Source organism: Pseudophryne corroboree, chromosome 4 (genome assembly GCF_028390025.1).
Source record: "Pseudophryne corroboree isolate aPseCor3 chromosome 4, aPseCor3.hap2, whole genome shotgun sequence".
Lineage (NCBI taxonomy): Eukaryota > Metazoa > Chordata > Amphibia > Anura > Myobatrachidae > Pseudophryne > Pseudophryne corroboree.
Genome location: NC_086447.1, coordinates 724,754,171 through 724,770,813, shown reverse-complemented (window position 1 = coordinate 724,770,813; position 16,643 = coordinate 724,754,171). Strand labels below are relative to the sequence as shown.

General features: G+C 45.0%; 1 protein-coding gene across 2 annotated transcripts in view; it reads right to left on the bottom strand.

The window, feature by feature from the left end:
• Window positions 1-10,431: 10,431 nt before the first annotated feature.
• RMDN2 (regulator of microtubule dynamics 2) overlaps window positions 10,432-16,643 on the bottom strand; it is a 296,636-nt gene continuing 290,424 nt past the window's right edge. For both annotated transcript variants that reach the window (XM_063918055.1, XM_063918056.1), the window contains exon 11: window positions 10,432-10,840. In XM_063918055.1, the coding sequence (XP_063774125.1) occupies window positions 10,790-10,840 (51 nt within the window). In that variant the 3' untranslated portion in view covers window positions 10,432-10,789. The remainder of the gene's footprint in view (window positions 10,841-16,643) is intronic.

Genomic DNA, 16,643 nt, shown 5'->3' with positions numbered 1-16,643 from the left:
GGTTAAATTCCACAAGGGTGGGGGTCAAAAAGCAGGACTGGAGAGATAAAAATGTGTGCTGTAGCTGAAGGTGTACAGTGATAATGTCATGTCATGGAAACAGGTTTGAGTTTGGTCCATTGCCTTTGATAACAGCAGGACAGACGTTCAATGGGGCTAATTCAGAGTTGATGGCAGCAGCAAATTTGTTAGCAGTTGGGCAAAACCATGTGCACTGCAGGTGTGGCAGATATAAAATTTGCAGAGAGAGTTAGATTTTTTATATTGTTTCTGTGCAGGGTAAATACTGGCTGCTTTATTTTCACATTGCAATTTAGATTTCAGTTTGAACACACCCCGCCCAAATCTAACTCTCTTTGCACATGTTATATCTGCCCCACCTGTAGTGCACATGGGCCCTCATTCCGAGTTGATCGCTCGCTAGCTACTTTTTGCAGCCGTGCAAACGCATAGTCGCCGCCCACGGGGGGAGTGTATTTTCGGTTTGCATGTGTGCCATCGCATGTGCAGCCGAGCGGGACGAAAACGTTTTTTGCAGTTTCAGAGTAGGTCTGAACTTACTCAGCCCTTGCGATCACTTCAGCCTGTCCGGTACCGGATTGACGCCAGACGCCCGCCCTGCAAATGCCTGGACACGCCTGCGTTTTCCCTACCACTCCCAGAAAACGCCCTCTTTCTGTCAATCTCCTTGCGAGCACCCATGCGAATGGATTCGTCGCTAGAAGCAATTGTCCAGCAACGATGCTGTTTGTACCCGTACGACGCTCGTGCACATTGCAGTGCATACGTATGCGCAGTAGTAACCTGATCGCTACACTGTGAAAATCGGCAGCGTGTGATCAACTCGGAATGAGCCCCATGGTTTTGCCCAACTGCTAACAAATTTGCTGCTGCGATCAACTCTGAATTAGGCCCAATATGAGCAGCATTCCAGCCAGCCAAGAATGTCCACCACTGATGACAATTTGTGCTGCATTGAAGGTCTGATTCAGAAGGAAAGGAAGTTAGTGATCTTGCTGACGAACTGAACATCTTAGTGGGTACTCTGCACAACATCATTCATGAAGTTCAGCAAGCTGTCATGTCCTGACTTCAGGTGCTTGACACTGATTTCTTCTAAGCTGGGATGATAGATGCCTTGGAACAAATGCTTAGACCAGTATGGGGACTATGTAGAAAAATAATCTCTACCAAGGCCATACTACAGATTATATGTATGAGGATAGGGGCGAGCAGGACAGCCGCCCTGGGCACCGTGGCAGGCCCAGAAGAAGGGGCGCCACCAGCACGGCCTGCTTGCCCTACTGTGCCACCATTGCGCCCACACTGCTGGGGCTCAGCCAGTCCTCCTCGCCCTCCATCGCACCGCAGCTGAGCCGTCCTTCCGCCCTTCACCAGCTCTTGTGCCGGGAGCATGACCGCTTTCTATCTGATCATCCTGCTGGCTCCCGCCTCAACCTCACACACAGTCCCCGTCAGCTCCTGGTTCCCAGCTCCCAGAAGGTAAGGGGGGGGGGGGGAGAAAGTGATAGGATTAGAAGGGGGACACACAATGAGAGACATAGAACTGGTAGAAAAGACACACTGAGAGACAAAGAAGGGGGTACACACTGAGAGACACAGAATGAAGGGGGGGGGGATACACAGAAATAAGTGGGGGGAGACACAATGAGACAGAATGAAGTGGGGGGAGAAACACTGACAGACATAGAATGTGATGGTGTGCTGAGAGACGACGCATGGGGTAGGTGATGGTGTGCTGAGACGTTGCAGGGGGAGGTGATTATATGCTAGGACACATCACAAAGGGAGGTGATGGTGTGCTGAGTGACGACGCAGGGTGGGAGATGACGGTGTGCTGAGTGACGACACAGCGGGAGGTGATGGTGTGGAGACAGACGACGCAAGGGGTAGGTGATGGTGTGCTGAGAGATGTCTCAGGGGGAGGTGAGAATGTGACAGAGATGACATGAGGGCGTGATGATGGTGTGGCTGAGAGACACAGGGGGAGATGGTATGGCTTAGAGACACAGGGGGCAGGATGTGACACAGGGGGCAGAACGTTAGTCTGGTTGAACCAGTTTTGTATGATGCTGACCTTGTTACTATTCCTACACAGACATCTTCTGGACGATGTGTTCTCCTACATGAATAGTTAATACCCACTGAAGAAGCGGTCTGCCTTAGAGGATACATTTCTTCAGGTTCCACATGGTGAGAAACCATCATATTGGTAAGGTGGATGTGGAATTGAAAAGAATGTTCCCAGTGTGATGTGAAACAGGTGGCGTATCATGTTGGCACGTTCCATTTTCAGTGGCCACGCCACTTCTGGTGTTTGGCCATGACCATTTTTCCCGGCTTGCGCACATAATTTGGTTAATGGGTCTGTTTTTTATTTGTTTATTTGTTTGGGGTTTTTTTTTTTTTTTGGGGGGGGGGGCAGGGAGCCATACTTAATCTTGCCCTGGGCTTCAAAAATCTTAGTTACACCTCTGCATGTGAGTTGAATACATTTAAGCAATAAGAGGTCTTGTTACCAGATTTATAAAACCATGCTCGTATATACGGTGTGTTATGGCACCTAGAGCTGTTTGTTGTTACAATTTGAACACGCAGGATGTTGTTTTGATGACCACTCTGCAGCATACTGTAGATAGATCTTTTATCCCTCTACCAGAATTTCTGTGAATGTGCCTAGATGTGTGCCCGGGTGAATAACAGTGGTAAAGGGATGGGCAGAGTGAAGGTTTTCTCACTGAAGTAAGGCCAAGGTGCTTTGGTGCATTTCAGAAATTAGGGCGTAATTCAGATCTGATCGCAGCAGCAAAGTTATTAGTTAATGGAAAAAAACATGTGTACTGCAGGTGAGGCAGATATAGCATTTGCAGAGAGAGTAAGATTTGGGTGGGTCATATTGTTTCTGTGCAGGGTAAATACTGGCTGCTTTATTTTTACACTGCAAATTTCAGTTTGAACACACCCCACCCAAATCTAAATCTCTCTGCACATGTTATATCTGCCCCCCCCCCTCCCCCCTGCAGTGCACATGGTTTTGCCCATTAGCTAACAAATTTGCTGCTGCGATCAGATCTGAATTAGGCCCTTATTTTCTACAACCAGTGGTTGAAGTGGAAATTTTGAAGTGGGGGTATGGAAAAGTCAAGGGTGCAATTATGCATGCGCCGAAAGCGCGTGTGCTCCAGAAAAGGGAGCATGGTCACCCAAAAGGTGGCGTGTCCAGTTTAGTAGAACCCCTTATACAATCTAGTACTGGTGCCCCTTTCATCTTATAGCACACAGTACGAGCAGAAATTCACATTATAGCACACTGAATAAGTCGAAATTCACATTATAGCACACTGAATGAGCCGAAATTCACATTATAGCACACTGAATGAGCCGAAATTCACATTATAGCACACTGAATGAGCTGAAATTGTGACAGCCAGTGACAGCAGGGACAGGGAGAGAGAGTAATGACAGGGAGAGAGAGTAATGACAGGGAGAGAGTGACGACAGTGACAGCAGGGAGAGAGAGAGTGACGACAGTGACAGCAGGGAAAGAGAGAGTGACGACAGTGACAGCAGGGAGAGAGAGAGTGACAGTAGGGACAGTAACGACAGGGAGAGAGGGTGACAGCAGGGGAACATTACCTGACTTGGTGCGGTGAGGTCCCTCTGACCGCCATTTGTTGCGGGTGAGCGGCTGGCGGCGGTGACCGGCGGGCGGCTGGTGAGCGGTGAGGGTCTGGTGGCCAGGGGCGTAACTAGACTTATATGGGCCCCATAGCAAAATTTTGAAAGGGCCCCGTGTGCTTCGCAAGAGCACCGTGGATCGGGAGAAGTACGGGAGTGGCAGACAGGCGGACACCAAGGTGTACATTACACCAACATTTACATTTGTATACAGTACAGTGGCGGATTTAGAAGGGGCACCAAGGCACATTCCCCTCTGTTATTTTGGAGATTTTTTACATTTTTTTATTTAATCACTGGCTGCTTGCTGTCAGTCAGCCTGCCAGCCCTCCCAGAACTAGCAGCATTGCTCTGAAGCCTGCCACTATTAGCAAGAATAAAGAGCAAACAGCAGATTTCCCGGCTGGCGGCGGCTGTGAGCTAGTACAGCGCTCTACACAGCCGCCGGCCGCCGAGCAGTGATGGGAACACAATCTGCAGCAGGATGGCCACTTCCCTCGCCTCCTGCTGCACTTTCATTTCCGGGTCAGTGGAAGAAGTGGCGGTATACCATACCGCCGTATACCGCCCCACTTCGACCACTGTCTACATCCCTATTCTGTTCTCCTTGGCAACACATTCCAGACACCAGAACAGGTAACAAGGGGCATCGTGTGTGTCCTATTAATGCGCTGGAACAAGCTAAAATTCCCAGTGCTGAAATAATATTTACCACTGAACAGATGTCTTCATTTAACTATGTTCAAACTCAGACAAACTGCAATACATATTTTTTCCACTAGGTGGCCTATATGCAGTTATTTTGTACAGCACTTTACTATGAATCTTAAGTCTGTGACAATCCTATGCATTATGGCTTGGAAGGCAGTTGCAATGAACCACAAATAGGGAAGCTGGAACTGCCAGTTAAAAAAAGTCTTTGAACAAACCACTGTGTACAGATGGCCAAAAAAATCTCCCCACGGCTAACTGTGCAAATAAATAATAGCTAGGCATTGTGCCACCTCCCAGCCCTAGGATTGACATCCTAGAGCTGGAATCCACTATGGGTAGGTTGGTACAAAAAGCAGATTACTTTGTTATTATATGATGTAACGGTGAACAGTAATATGACTAACTTTAGGTTAGATTCTATATTTTGAAACTCAGTGTAGAGTTGGCCCCAAGGCATTAACATGGGAATAATTGAATAGGTCCGGTCACCTAACCTGGAAGCTACAGCCCCCCCGGTGCTAATTGAATCGCCCCCTATAAGACATTTCATTTTCATAACTTTTTTGCTCCAAGGAATCTTTTCTTTTACCCTATTTATTTAATACCATTAAAACCAATGAGTTTTATTCTCACCAGTTGCAACGTCAATAAAAAATCTTATTACAACAATTTATCAATAATAAATTCAATGCTAAATTAATTAGAAAAAATAATTAGCATATCTATTTATTCTTATGTTCTTCTAATAAATTAATTCCTACTAATTAGTGTATGTGCACTTTGACCTTTTGTGTGGAATAGCTTATATAAAAAAGTAGCATAATTCAGCTTAGTCATGGCATGAACTATGGTATGTGAGATTCAGGGTATGTGCAGGGTCAGTTTTGATCCCTACATCACATAAACAATAGAGTTGTCCAATGTTATTAAGACCACAAACTTCTGTCCTATGTGCTTACACTATTTGTGCCATCCTGGAAAATGTACAAGTTTCTGAATAAGTGGAAGAACTTGTTTAGTCAACAGTTCCCCAGTGCATCATCACACAACAGCTGGCATGGTAAACACGCATATATGGCAGGTAGTTCAGTCTCATAAACCAACTGACATATATAGATTTTCACAAGACACCGCATATAAATCTACTTTCGTTTGTCCAATGAATATTTAAAGTTAAACGACATTCACACTGTGGTGGATATCCAATTATCCACAAAATAATTTTGTTTCCTAAAAATTGCACTATACTGGGGCATTACATGCATGTGGCACTATACTGGGGCATTACATGTAACTAGCACTATACTTGGAGCATTACGTTTAAATGGCACTATACTGGGGCAATATGTGTAACTGCCACTATACTTGGGAGCATTACGTGTAACTGGTACTTTACCTGGAGCATTACTGGCACTATACTGGATGCATTAAGTGTATCTGGCACTATACTTGGAGCATTATGTGTAACTGGCACTACATTGGTGCATTACATTTAACTGGCACTGTACTGGAGGCATTACATGCATCTGGCACTACACTGGGGCATTACGTATAACTGGCACTATACTGGGGCATTACATGCATCTGGTACTATATCGGGGCATTACATGTAACTGGCACTATACTGGGGCATTACGTTTAACTGGCACTATACTGGAGGCATTATGTGTAACTGGCACTACACTGGAGGCATTACGTGTAACTGACACTATACTGGGGCATTACATGCATCTTGCACTATACTGGGGCATTACATGTAACTGGCACTATATTTGGAGCATTACATGTAATTGGCACTATACTGGGGCATTGCGTGTAACTGGCACTATACTTGGAGCATTATTTGTAACTGGCACTATACTGGGGCATTATGTGTAACTGGAACTATACTGGGGCATTACGTGTAACTGGCACTATACTGGGGCATTATGTGTAACTGCCACTATACTTGGAGCATTATGTGTAACTGGCACTATACTGGGGCATTATGTGTATCTGGCACTACACTTGGAGCATTACATGAATCAGGCACTATACTGGGGCATTACGTGTAAATGGCACTATACTTGGCGCATTACGAAACTGGCACTATACTGGGGCATTATGTGTAACTGGCACTATACTGGGGCATTACGTGTAACTGACACTATACTGGAGGCATTGCGTGTAACTGGAACTGTACTGGAGGCATTACGTGTATCTGCCACTATACTTGGAGCATTACATGTAACCGGCACTATACTGGTGCATTATGTGTAACTGGCACTATATTTGGAGCATTACGTGTAACTGGCACTATACCTGGGGCATTACTGGCACCATACTGGAGACATTACATGTATCTGGCACTATACTTGGAGCATTACATGAATCTGGCACTATACTGGGGCATTACGTGTAGCTGGCACTATACTTTCAGCATTACGTGTAACTGGCACTATACTGGAGGCATTACGTGTATCAGGAACTATACTTCGAGCATTACGTGAATCTGGCACTATACTGGGGCAGTACGTGTAACTGGCACTGTACTGGAGGCATTACTTGTAACTGGCACTATGCTGGAAGCATTATGTGTATCTGGCACTATACTTGGAGCATTACATGTAACTGGCGCTATACTGAGGCACTACGTGTAACTGGCACTATGTTTGGACATTAGGCGTAACTGGCACTATACTGGGGCATTACATGTAACTGGCACTATACTGGGGCATTACATGTAACTGGCACTATAATGGGGGCATTACATGTAAGGCTTCCAATTGTGTGTGTAGGGGGTGATAACACGGTATATATATATTTATAATTTGATAACTTAATATATAGTTGTGAGGCTACGCCCACTTTCGTAGGAACGCACAGGCCTCCGTTGTGCACATTGGGGGGAGAGGGGGTGCTTCAAAAGATGTCACTCAGGGTGCTAGTAGTTCTGAAGCTGGCCCTGGATGCTGTCTAGGTACTTTGGGGTCTTTCCTGTAATCACAGTATATACACAATGGCTGCAGTATCAGCTTACCCCCCCATGTACTCTAATGTATCTGATTTTCCTAAAAAGCAGTGGTGCAAGTAGAAAAAATGTCTTAGTGGTACTGTCTGCGAGTGCCAAAAAATGGGAGTGGTCACATGCCACACAAGGTGTGGCCAGTGAAAATTTGGGTGTGGTACACATGACCCCAATAGTGCAGTGCCAGATACACATATGCCCCCAATAGTGCCAGATACTCATATGCCCCCAGTAGTGCAATGCCAGATACACATATGCCCCCACGGTGCTAGACATGCCCCCACAGTGCCAGATACAAATATGCCCCCCACTGCCAGACACTACTGTCTGCGAGTGCCAAAAAATGGGAGTGGTCACATGCCACACAAGGTGTGGCCAATGAAAATTTGGGTGTGGTACACATGACCCCAATAGTGCAGTGCCAGATACACATATGCCCCCCTAGTGGCAGATAGACATATGCCCCCCCCCCCAGTGCCAGGTATACACGTGCCCCCAGTGCCAGATAGACATATGACCCCACAGTGCCAGGTACACACAACCCACCCCTAGACATATGCCCCCACAGTGCCAGGCACACACAACCCCCCCCCCCTGTGCTGATCAGCGCTACTGCTGCTGTGTGTGTGAGGGGAGGAGAGCGCAGCGGCGCACCTCTCCTGCAACTCAGTGCTCAGTCCGGTCTCCAGCGGCAGTGTGTATCTCAAATCAGGCGCCGGTTCATGAGCCAATCAAAGCTCCATTGATAGGGGAGAGCAGGGCAAGTGTAAAATACTTGAGCTGGATCTGCCAAAGAGGTGCAGCAACAAACCACCACATGATATGATCACAAAATACCTTCAGTGGCACAGCATCTGTGAATTGAACATTCTAGCATGGCAATGTCAAGCCTACACACCATGGGCACACCTCCTCTTCATACTAGCACTCAGCATTTCTTATGGCATCCTAGCTTTTCTAGGTTGTTCACTGGACCCTGGATGCCATTTGATTGGTAATCCTGCTTTTGTTATCATTTCCCGTACTGTTTTTTTTCTAATGCTAGCGTTGTCCCCACCCTGTCAGATAATGCCAGAAATATGGTGCATGTGCAGAAGACTTTGGAACAGTGCCATAGTGTTTGTGAGATAGACAGAAACATAGAATTTGATGACAGATAACAACTTGGCCCATCTAGTTTGCCGTTAACACAGTATTATGCAGGCACCAGCACCATTTTGTTTTTAGTGGGGATGGGGTCAACAGACTTTTGCACATGGGCCAGATCCAGTAATATAATGCCCCTGACTGCCTTGCTCTCTGTACTGCTACTGAACCCTCTGTCAAATAATATTCCTGAGTATTGTGCCATCTTATGTTTAGCCAACTGTCACAGCTAGGTGTATAGCCCCTACCTTACATTTTATCTACCAGGTGGCATTACAGTTTACCATTTTGTCAAAAGCTTTCTGTAGCAAGGTATAATTTTGCTATGCTCAAACACGCTACATAACTTAAGGTCCCCATACATTACATATATATTGCTGTTATGTCCCGATTTCCCGGCGGCCGGGTTGGGGATTCAGAAATATCACACGTTTAAAATTCCCTGATCCCGATTGAAAATGGCTGAGATCAACAAATCTGGAATTTTTAAAATGAATTTCCTTGATTCCCTAACGGATCTCATATCATCAATGTTTATTGGATAGGCGGTGTTGGGGAAATGGGGATATTACAAGAACAGTATGAAAAATACAGTTTCAAAATGACCTCTTTATATAATCTAAATAAGTATTTTTTTTTATCTCGGATTGGTCCTTCCTGAAACCATGCTCTAAAATGTATTTATTTGAGGATTACATCCCTCTGAATCTATCATGACCAAACTCAAACTCACAAGTGAGTTTGTTTTGTGCTATTTTTTTTTTTTACATTTTCTTTTAGATTTTACAGTTTATAGATTTAAATTAATTGTATTATCAGACTTTAAACGTATGTCCCGCCTCCCTCAGCACACCTTGCATAGGTGTCCACATTTGGTAACAAGCTACAGTGATTGTATGAGCCGTTGCGGGTGTGCCTTTCCCCGCTAGCCGTCCACACCAATACACGGCTTTAACCTCCGAGTGAATTGACGGCTCCCTCTTCCTTGCGGTTTTCGCATCAGTGGGCATTGCAGGACACACAGCCGAGGACGCTCGGCTCTGGACCAGCCCACAGGAGAGGTATCAACTTGCTTTCACCATCCAGCTTTGTGATTACAATTTCTATTACACTTTCGGGACTGCCCGTTGCTAATCGCTCTACAGCAAATATATCAGCTGAGCTCCCTACGATTTGTGTGGACATTTAAACAGCGAATTCAAACAGCTGTCGCTCCATTGAGCGTGATATATTGACTCAAGGTGTGCTTTTATTAATGCATTTTTTAATGTCTTATGGATCATCATAAACTGTCTGTTTACTAATTGTTTTATTGCATTTATGGTGAATAAATCTTTTTCATATACATCGGCTCTCATACCCTTTTCCCCGGTATATTGCGCAGCTGTTTTATTGTTTTAATTATGCCACTTTACATTGCTCTTGTATATGGTATCATTTAGAGTTAGAGCTATTCCAGCTAAAGGATAAACCAAGTTTGTATGATTACAGATGTACATATTTGTATGCAGGAAAAATTCTGCCAGCTTTTTTGCATGCTCGTAGTTCCCAAATATTGCGGCAGCTTTATTTTTACAATTAAGAAATCAGACAGGACGCGCCCTCCTTCAAACTCTAAATCTGTCAGCACATTTTACATTGGTATGTGTTACAGCACCATATGACCAAGGTTAGGAAATTTTTATGTCTGGTGTAAACTCTTTTCTCCTTAGCACTCAGTGCAGGATTTATAGGAAGCAGCTCAGCTGCAGATTACCGAATTCATTTTTTGATGATGGCTCACGTTTCATCTAAATAAGAATAAAAAAATCAAATTCATATGTAGTACATAATTAATATTTTGTATTAAAAACATACTCTTAGCATTTAAACCAAAATATGATTTTATTTTTTATTACTAGAACCAATACAAGTTCTAAGTATTGCTTATCTAGTTCATTGTCCTTATTTTCTTTCTTTATAAAATATACTAATATGTACAATCGTATTTCAGAGTAAAATCTTGGAGGTAATATTGTATGCATGCAGGCATCATCACATTACAGTACTTAGTCATACAATCGCTAGAGCTACTTCAATATTATATTTTTAGAATTATGTTTAATAATTGTTATTAGAAATTAATGTCTTACAATTGTTTTGTGTTTAATGGCAATGGTTATTTTCAATGTAATAAAAAAAGTATTTAGTTCGACAATTGTTAGTTGGAATGTGTTCTTATTACTACTTCAGAGATGCAATTAAGACCTCCAAATCTTTCTCGGCATCAATATCCTAAGTAGAAATAAAACAAAAAGATAGATTACAATTATATAAAATGATTCACTTGCAAAATAACTTTTAAGACACCATACTAAAGTGTCCTGAATATAGTAAGAAATACAGATGGATTTCAGGCATTTAACCAATGCTAAAATATACATTATGGTAAGAACTTACCGTTGATAACGGTATTTCTCCTAAGTCCACAGGATAACAATGGGATATGATGAAGCGACAGCGGATTTGCACCAATTGGTTAAAGCTTTCTGGCCTACCAGCATGCAACGGGCCCGTCATATCCCCGCCTCCTAGCTCAGACAAATTAGTTGTATTCCAAAGCTCAAGGCAGAAGCATCATCGATAGCCCTAATCAGGCGAGAAGAACACACATGCACACCCTTCCGTACAAGAAGGAAGAGGTTAGTGAGTAAAAGGATCCTCAAATCAGGTGCGTCAGGGTGGGATCCCTGTGGATCCTGTGGATTTAGGAGAAATACCGTTATCAACGGTAAGTTCTTACCATAACGTAATTTCTCCGGCAGGGTCCACAAGTTATCCACAGGATAACAATGGTATTTCCCAAAACAATTTAGTTGTGGCGACGCTCCTTACCGGACAAAGGAATCCTTCGCCTAAATTCAGAATCATGAGAGGCAATGGTATGCACGGCATAATGTCTAATGAATGTGTTAATGGAAGACCATGTGGCTGCCTTACATATCTGTTCTGCTGAAGCACCACGTTGTGCTGCCCATGATGTTCCTACCTTACGAGTAGAGTGAGCAGAGACATTAGCCGGAACAGGGAAATCAGCTTGAGAATATGCTTCTGGAATCGTCATCCGAAGCCATCTTGCCAGTGTCTGCTTATCAGCAGGCCATCCTCTTTTGTGAAATCCGTAGAGAATCTGTCTTTCTGATGGCACTGGTACAATCCACGTAGATCCTTAATCCACGGACCACGTCCAGCGATGCATCTCCCGCAGAAAGGCCCAGTACCTGGAAAGCCGGGACTACAGCGTCTTCATTAAGGTGGAATTTAGACACCACCTTCGGAAGATACCCAGATCTAGTTATTAGAACTGTTTTATCTGGATAAAAAATCAGAAATGGGGAATGACATGATAAAGCCCCTAAATCTGATACTCTTCTTGCTGACGGCATAGCTAGTAGAAAGAGAACTTTAGCTGTCAACCATTTAAGATCCACTTTATTAAGTGGTTCAAATGGGGCAACTGGACAGGCTTTCAGGACTAGACCCAAGGCACTGTAGGAGGAACAAAAGGAGGTTGAATGCGCAGCATTCCCTGGAAAAAAGTACGCACATCCTGTAAGTTGGCAATTTTCTTTTGGAACCATACAATCAATGCCAACACTTGCACTCTTAAGGAAGCCGCCTTCAAACCTCTATCCATTCCTGCCTGAAGGAATGCTAAGACCCTGGAAACTCTGAAAGACTCGGGGACCATTTTCCGTTCACTGCACCAATGAATATAGGTTTGCCATATGCGGTGATAAATGAAGGCTGAGGAAGGTTTCCTTGCTCTGAGCATAGTTTGAATTACCTGTTGTGAGAATCCTCTTGACTTCAGTATAGAGGTTTCAAGAGCAATGCCATCAAAGATAGTGGATCCAGATGTCTGTGATAACAAGGACCCTGCATCAGTAGATCTGGACGTCGAGGGAGCAGAAGTCGAGCACCCATCGACATTCTCTGCAGATCTGTGTACCAATGTCTTCTGGGACAAGCCGGAGCTATTAGTATCATGGCACCTTTCCCTTGCTTTATCTTTCTCACCACCATGGGTAATGGGGTGATTGAAGGGAACACATAAGCCAGATGAAAGTCCCATCTCACCGACAGGGCATCCACAAAGATCACTCTGGGATCCTTTGTTCTTGACCCATATGCGAGCACTTTGTTGTTCAGACGGGATGCCATGAGATCTATCTCTGGCAACCCCCACTTGTCTACCAGAGTCTGGAAGACCTCTGAGTGTAGAGCCCATTCGCTTGCCTGAATGGCGTGTCGACTGAGAAAGTCCGCTTCCCAGTTTAGTGCTCCCGGAACGAACACTGCGGACAAGGCTGGATGATTAAGTTTTGCCCACTTTAGTATGTGACTTACCTCCTTCATCGCTTTTTCGGCTGCCAGTTCCTCCGTGATGGTTGAGGCAAGCTACTGCCGTCGCATTGTCCGAGCGGATCTGGACCGGTTTTCCCTGAAGAATGTCCTTTGCCTGAATCAGTGCCATGTATATGGCCTGAAGTTCCAATATATTCATTGGCAGACAACCTTCTTCCTTGGTCCATTGCCCCTGGAAACACAACCTTCCTGACACTGCTCCCCAGCCCTGGAGACTGGCATCTGTCGTCAGAATTTCCCAATCTGATATCCAAAAGGTTCTCCCCTTGTCCAGATGGGATGTCTGTAGCCACCAGGCTAATGACCTTCTTCCTTCTATGGGTTCAGTATGGTATGCCGGCGGTCGGGCTCCCGGCCACCAACATACCGGCGCCGGGAGCCCGACCGCCGGCTTACCGACAGTGTGGCGAGCGCAAATGAGCCCCTTGCGGGCTCGCTGCACCCGCCACGCTACGGGCACGGTGGCGCGTTACACTATTTTATTCTCCCTCCAGGGGGGGGCGTGGACCCCCACGAGGGAGAATAAGTGTGGGTATGCCGGCTGTCGGGATTCTGGCACCGGTATACTGTGCGCCGGGATCCCGTCAGTCGGCATACTGAAGACCACACCCTTCTATCGTAAGAACCATAGTCTGTATTTTTATTGTCTGATGCAACCCATTCCACTTTGCAAGAATCAGACGATGCAGAGGCCTCGAGTGGAATTGTGCATACTCCACCATGTCGAATGTTGACACCATCAAACCCATCACATGCATTGCTGCTTGAATGGATACCTTTTGACTGTATAGCAAGTCCCAAATCCCTGACTGAACCTTGGATATTTTGTTCAGAGGTAACATTACTCTTTGGAGACTTGAATCCAGTACAGCCCCCTGAGTGAGTCATCCGCTGTGACGGAACCAGAGACGATTTTGCCCAATTTATGAGCCACCCGTGCTTCTGCAGACACGTTATTGTCTGTTGCAGATGACATAGGAGCAATTCCTGCGACTGTGCCAGGATTAAAAGATTGTCGAGGTATGGAAAAATTCTTATCCCCTGCTGGCAGGGATAAGCTGCCATTACCACCATAATCTTGGTAAATACTCTGGGGCCTGTGGCTAACCCAAAAGGTAGGGTCTGGAACTGAAAATGCTGTTGGAGGATAGCGAACCTGAGATAGCACTGATGGGACAGTGCTATAGGAACATGTAGGTAAGCATCCTGTATATCCAGGGATACTATATAATCCACTGGGCTCCATGGCCAAAATGATGGAATGTAAGGTCTCTATGTGAAACAGGAGTACCCAAATGTATTTGTTTGGCACTTTGAGATTGAGAATGAGCCGAAATGACCCATTTGGCTTCTGAACTAAAAACAGGTTGGAGTAAAAACCCTGTCCTCGTTGTGCAGGAGGAACTGGAATGACTAATCCTGACAGAAGCAATTTCTGAACTGCCTCTTGCAAAGCCCTGGCCTTCATCTCTACCTGAGATGGGCTGGTACAAAAAACCTTAAAGGAGGGTACTTCTTGAAGGAAAAAAAAAAACCTAGAGATACCGCTTCCCGCACCCAGGCATCTGTTGTAGACTGCTGCCAGATCTGTACAAATTGAAGAAGTCGCCCCCCCCCCCCCCCCCCCCCCCGGGGTCCTTCAGGTGGAGGCCCGCACCATCAGGCTGATGGCTTATTATCTGTTTTACCAACTGGTCCTCTGGTAGCCCAATGCTTTTTAGTCCTACCAGACTTCTTGTATTGGGACTGCCTGCTATCACTTTTACCTTTAGCTTTTCCTTGAGAACTAAAGGGCCGAAAAGCCGGAACTTTAAGTTTGAAATTGTATGTGGAAGGAAACTTGACCTTCTTGGAGTTTGCTTCTGACTCCAAAATATCTGTCAATTCTTTACCAAAAAGAATATCTCCAGAAAAGGGCAAAGATTCCAAAAGATTCTTAGATTCTGAATCAGCTTTCCGCGTACGTAGCCAAACTGCTCTGCGAGCAGCTATTGGTGAAGCTGATGCCCTGGAGGTAATAGTACCCATATCCAATGCTGCTTCTTCCAAGAACATTGCAGCCTGTTTTAAATGTGCTATATGGGATTTTTGCCCTCTAGATGCTATCGAAAAATCCCCCTCCAATACATCAGCCCAGGCAGCCACTGCCTTTGTCATCCAAGCTGAAGCCATAGCTGGCCTTATGACTGCCCCAAACAGGGAAAAAATGTTTTTTTAGAAAACCATCCACTCTCCTATCCGTGACATAATTTAATGATGTTGAAGGCAAAGGTAATGTAGATTTTTGCACTAATCGAATCACATGCGTATCTACTTTAGGAGCCACCTCCCATTTTAAACAATCCCCAGCTGGAAGAGGATAACTGGAATTCCATTTCTTAGGAATTCTAAACTTATTAAGTGTAGCCCATGCATCTTTCATGATTTCCATCAGCTGATCTGACCCTGGAAACTCAGTCTTAACTGTTTTGGGACTTTATACACAGGTGCCTTGGTTTTTAACACAGGCTCTGCTGAATCCTCTAAGGATAGAATGGCTTTCATTGCTTTAATTACCTCAGCTACATCAACTGAGTTGAGACCTTCCTCCTCCTCTTCATATGGCGAAGTAGACTTAATTGAGCTTTCATCCTCCGATGAATCCTCATCTGAACCATGTGTAGCCTGTGAGGATGAATATTTCCTTTCCAACGGCTTGTCAGCCTGTTTCTTTTGAGAGGCTGCTGCTGGGAGTGATACACCACAGGTGGGAAGTTGCATGTAAGGGTTAATCGTGTAACCTATCCCCAGTACAGGAGTTGGGGGAATTATCCGTTCAGCTATACTGGATAAAGTCTGTGCAAACATAACCCAAAGTGGATCAACCTGCACCTGAATCTGCCTTGAATTTTTCAAGAACCCCTGGTGAAAGCTAACACAATTTGCACACAAACCATCCTGAACCAGATCCTGAGAGGATAACACAGCTTTGCAAGACAAACATGATATGAGTGTTGGTGTTGCTGTGAGTGTATCTTCCTCACCTTTGCCACTCTTAGACATGATAAATAATCAACAATTCCACAGTGTACTACACACTTTGTGACTGTAATCACTTTAAGCTTTTTAAAGTGACATACAATCCGACCCTACCCATGCACCAGCATTGAGGATCGGAATAGAACAAAACTGACAGAATATAGTAAAGTCAGCAATCACACTAGCAGTCGGTCACATGTTATACATTAGTATAATAAGCAATATGAGCACATCATCAACTACAACTACATTTCAAGTATGTAGGAGAATTACTGAACCATGTTTAAACAGATCTACCATATTCAGACACATTGCGAAAGAAACGACAGTAAATGTATACAGACTCATATGCAATAGGCACTTATCTAACGATACTCTAAAGGTAGATAGAGACTTAGGGAGTCATTCTGAGTTTATTGCAGCTGTGCTTAATTCAGCACAGCTACGATCAGGCACTCAGACATGTGGGGGGACGCCGCACAGCGGCGATGCTTTTACATTTGAGGAGTAACTCCCGGTCGCAGTGCGCCGGCGCATGCTGCCCCCCGCACGGTCCGGGAACGCCTGCATTGGCCGGACCGCACCCCCAAAATGGCGGCCAAACGCCGCCGTGCCGCCCCCTCCCGCCCAGCGACCGCCTCTGCCTGTCAAT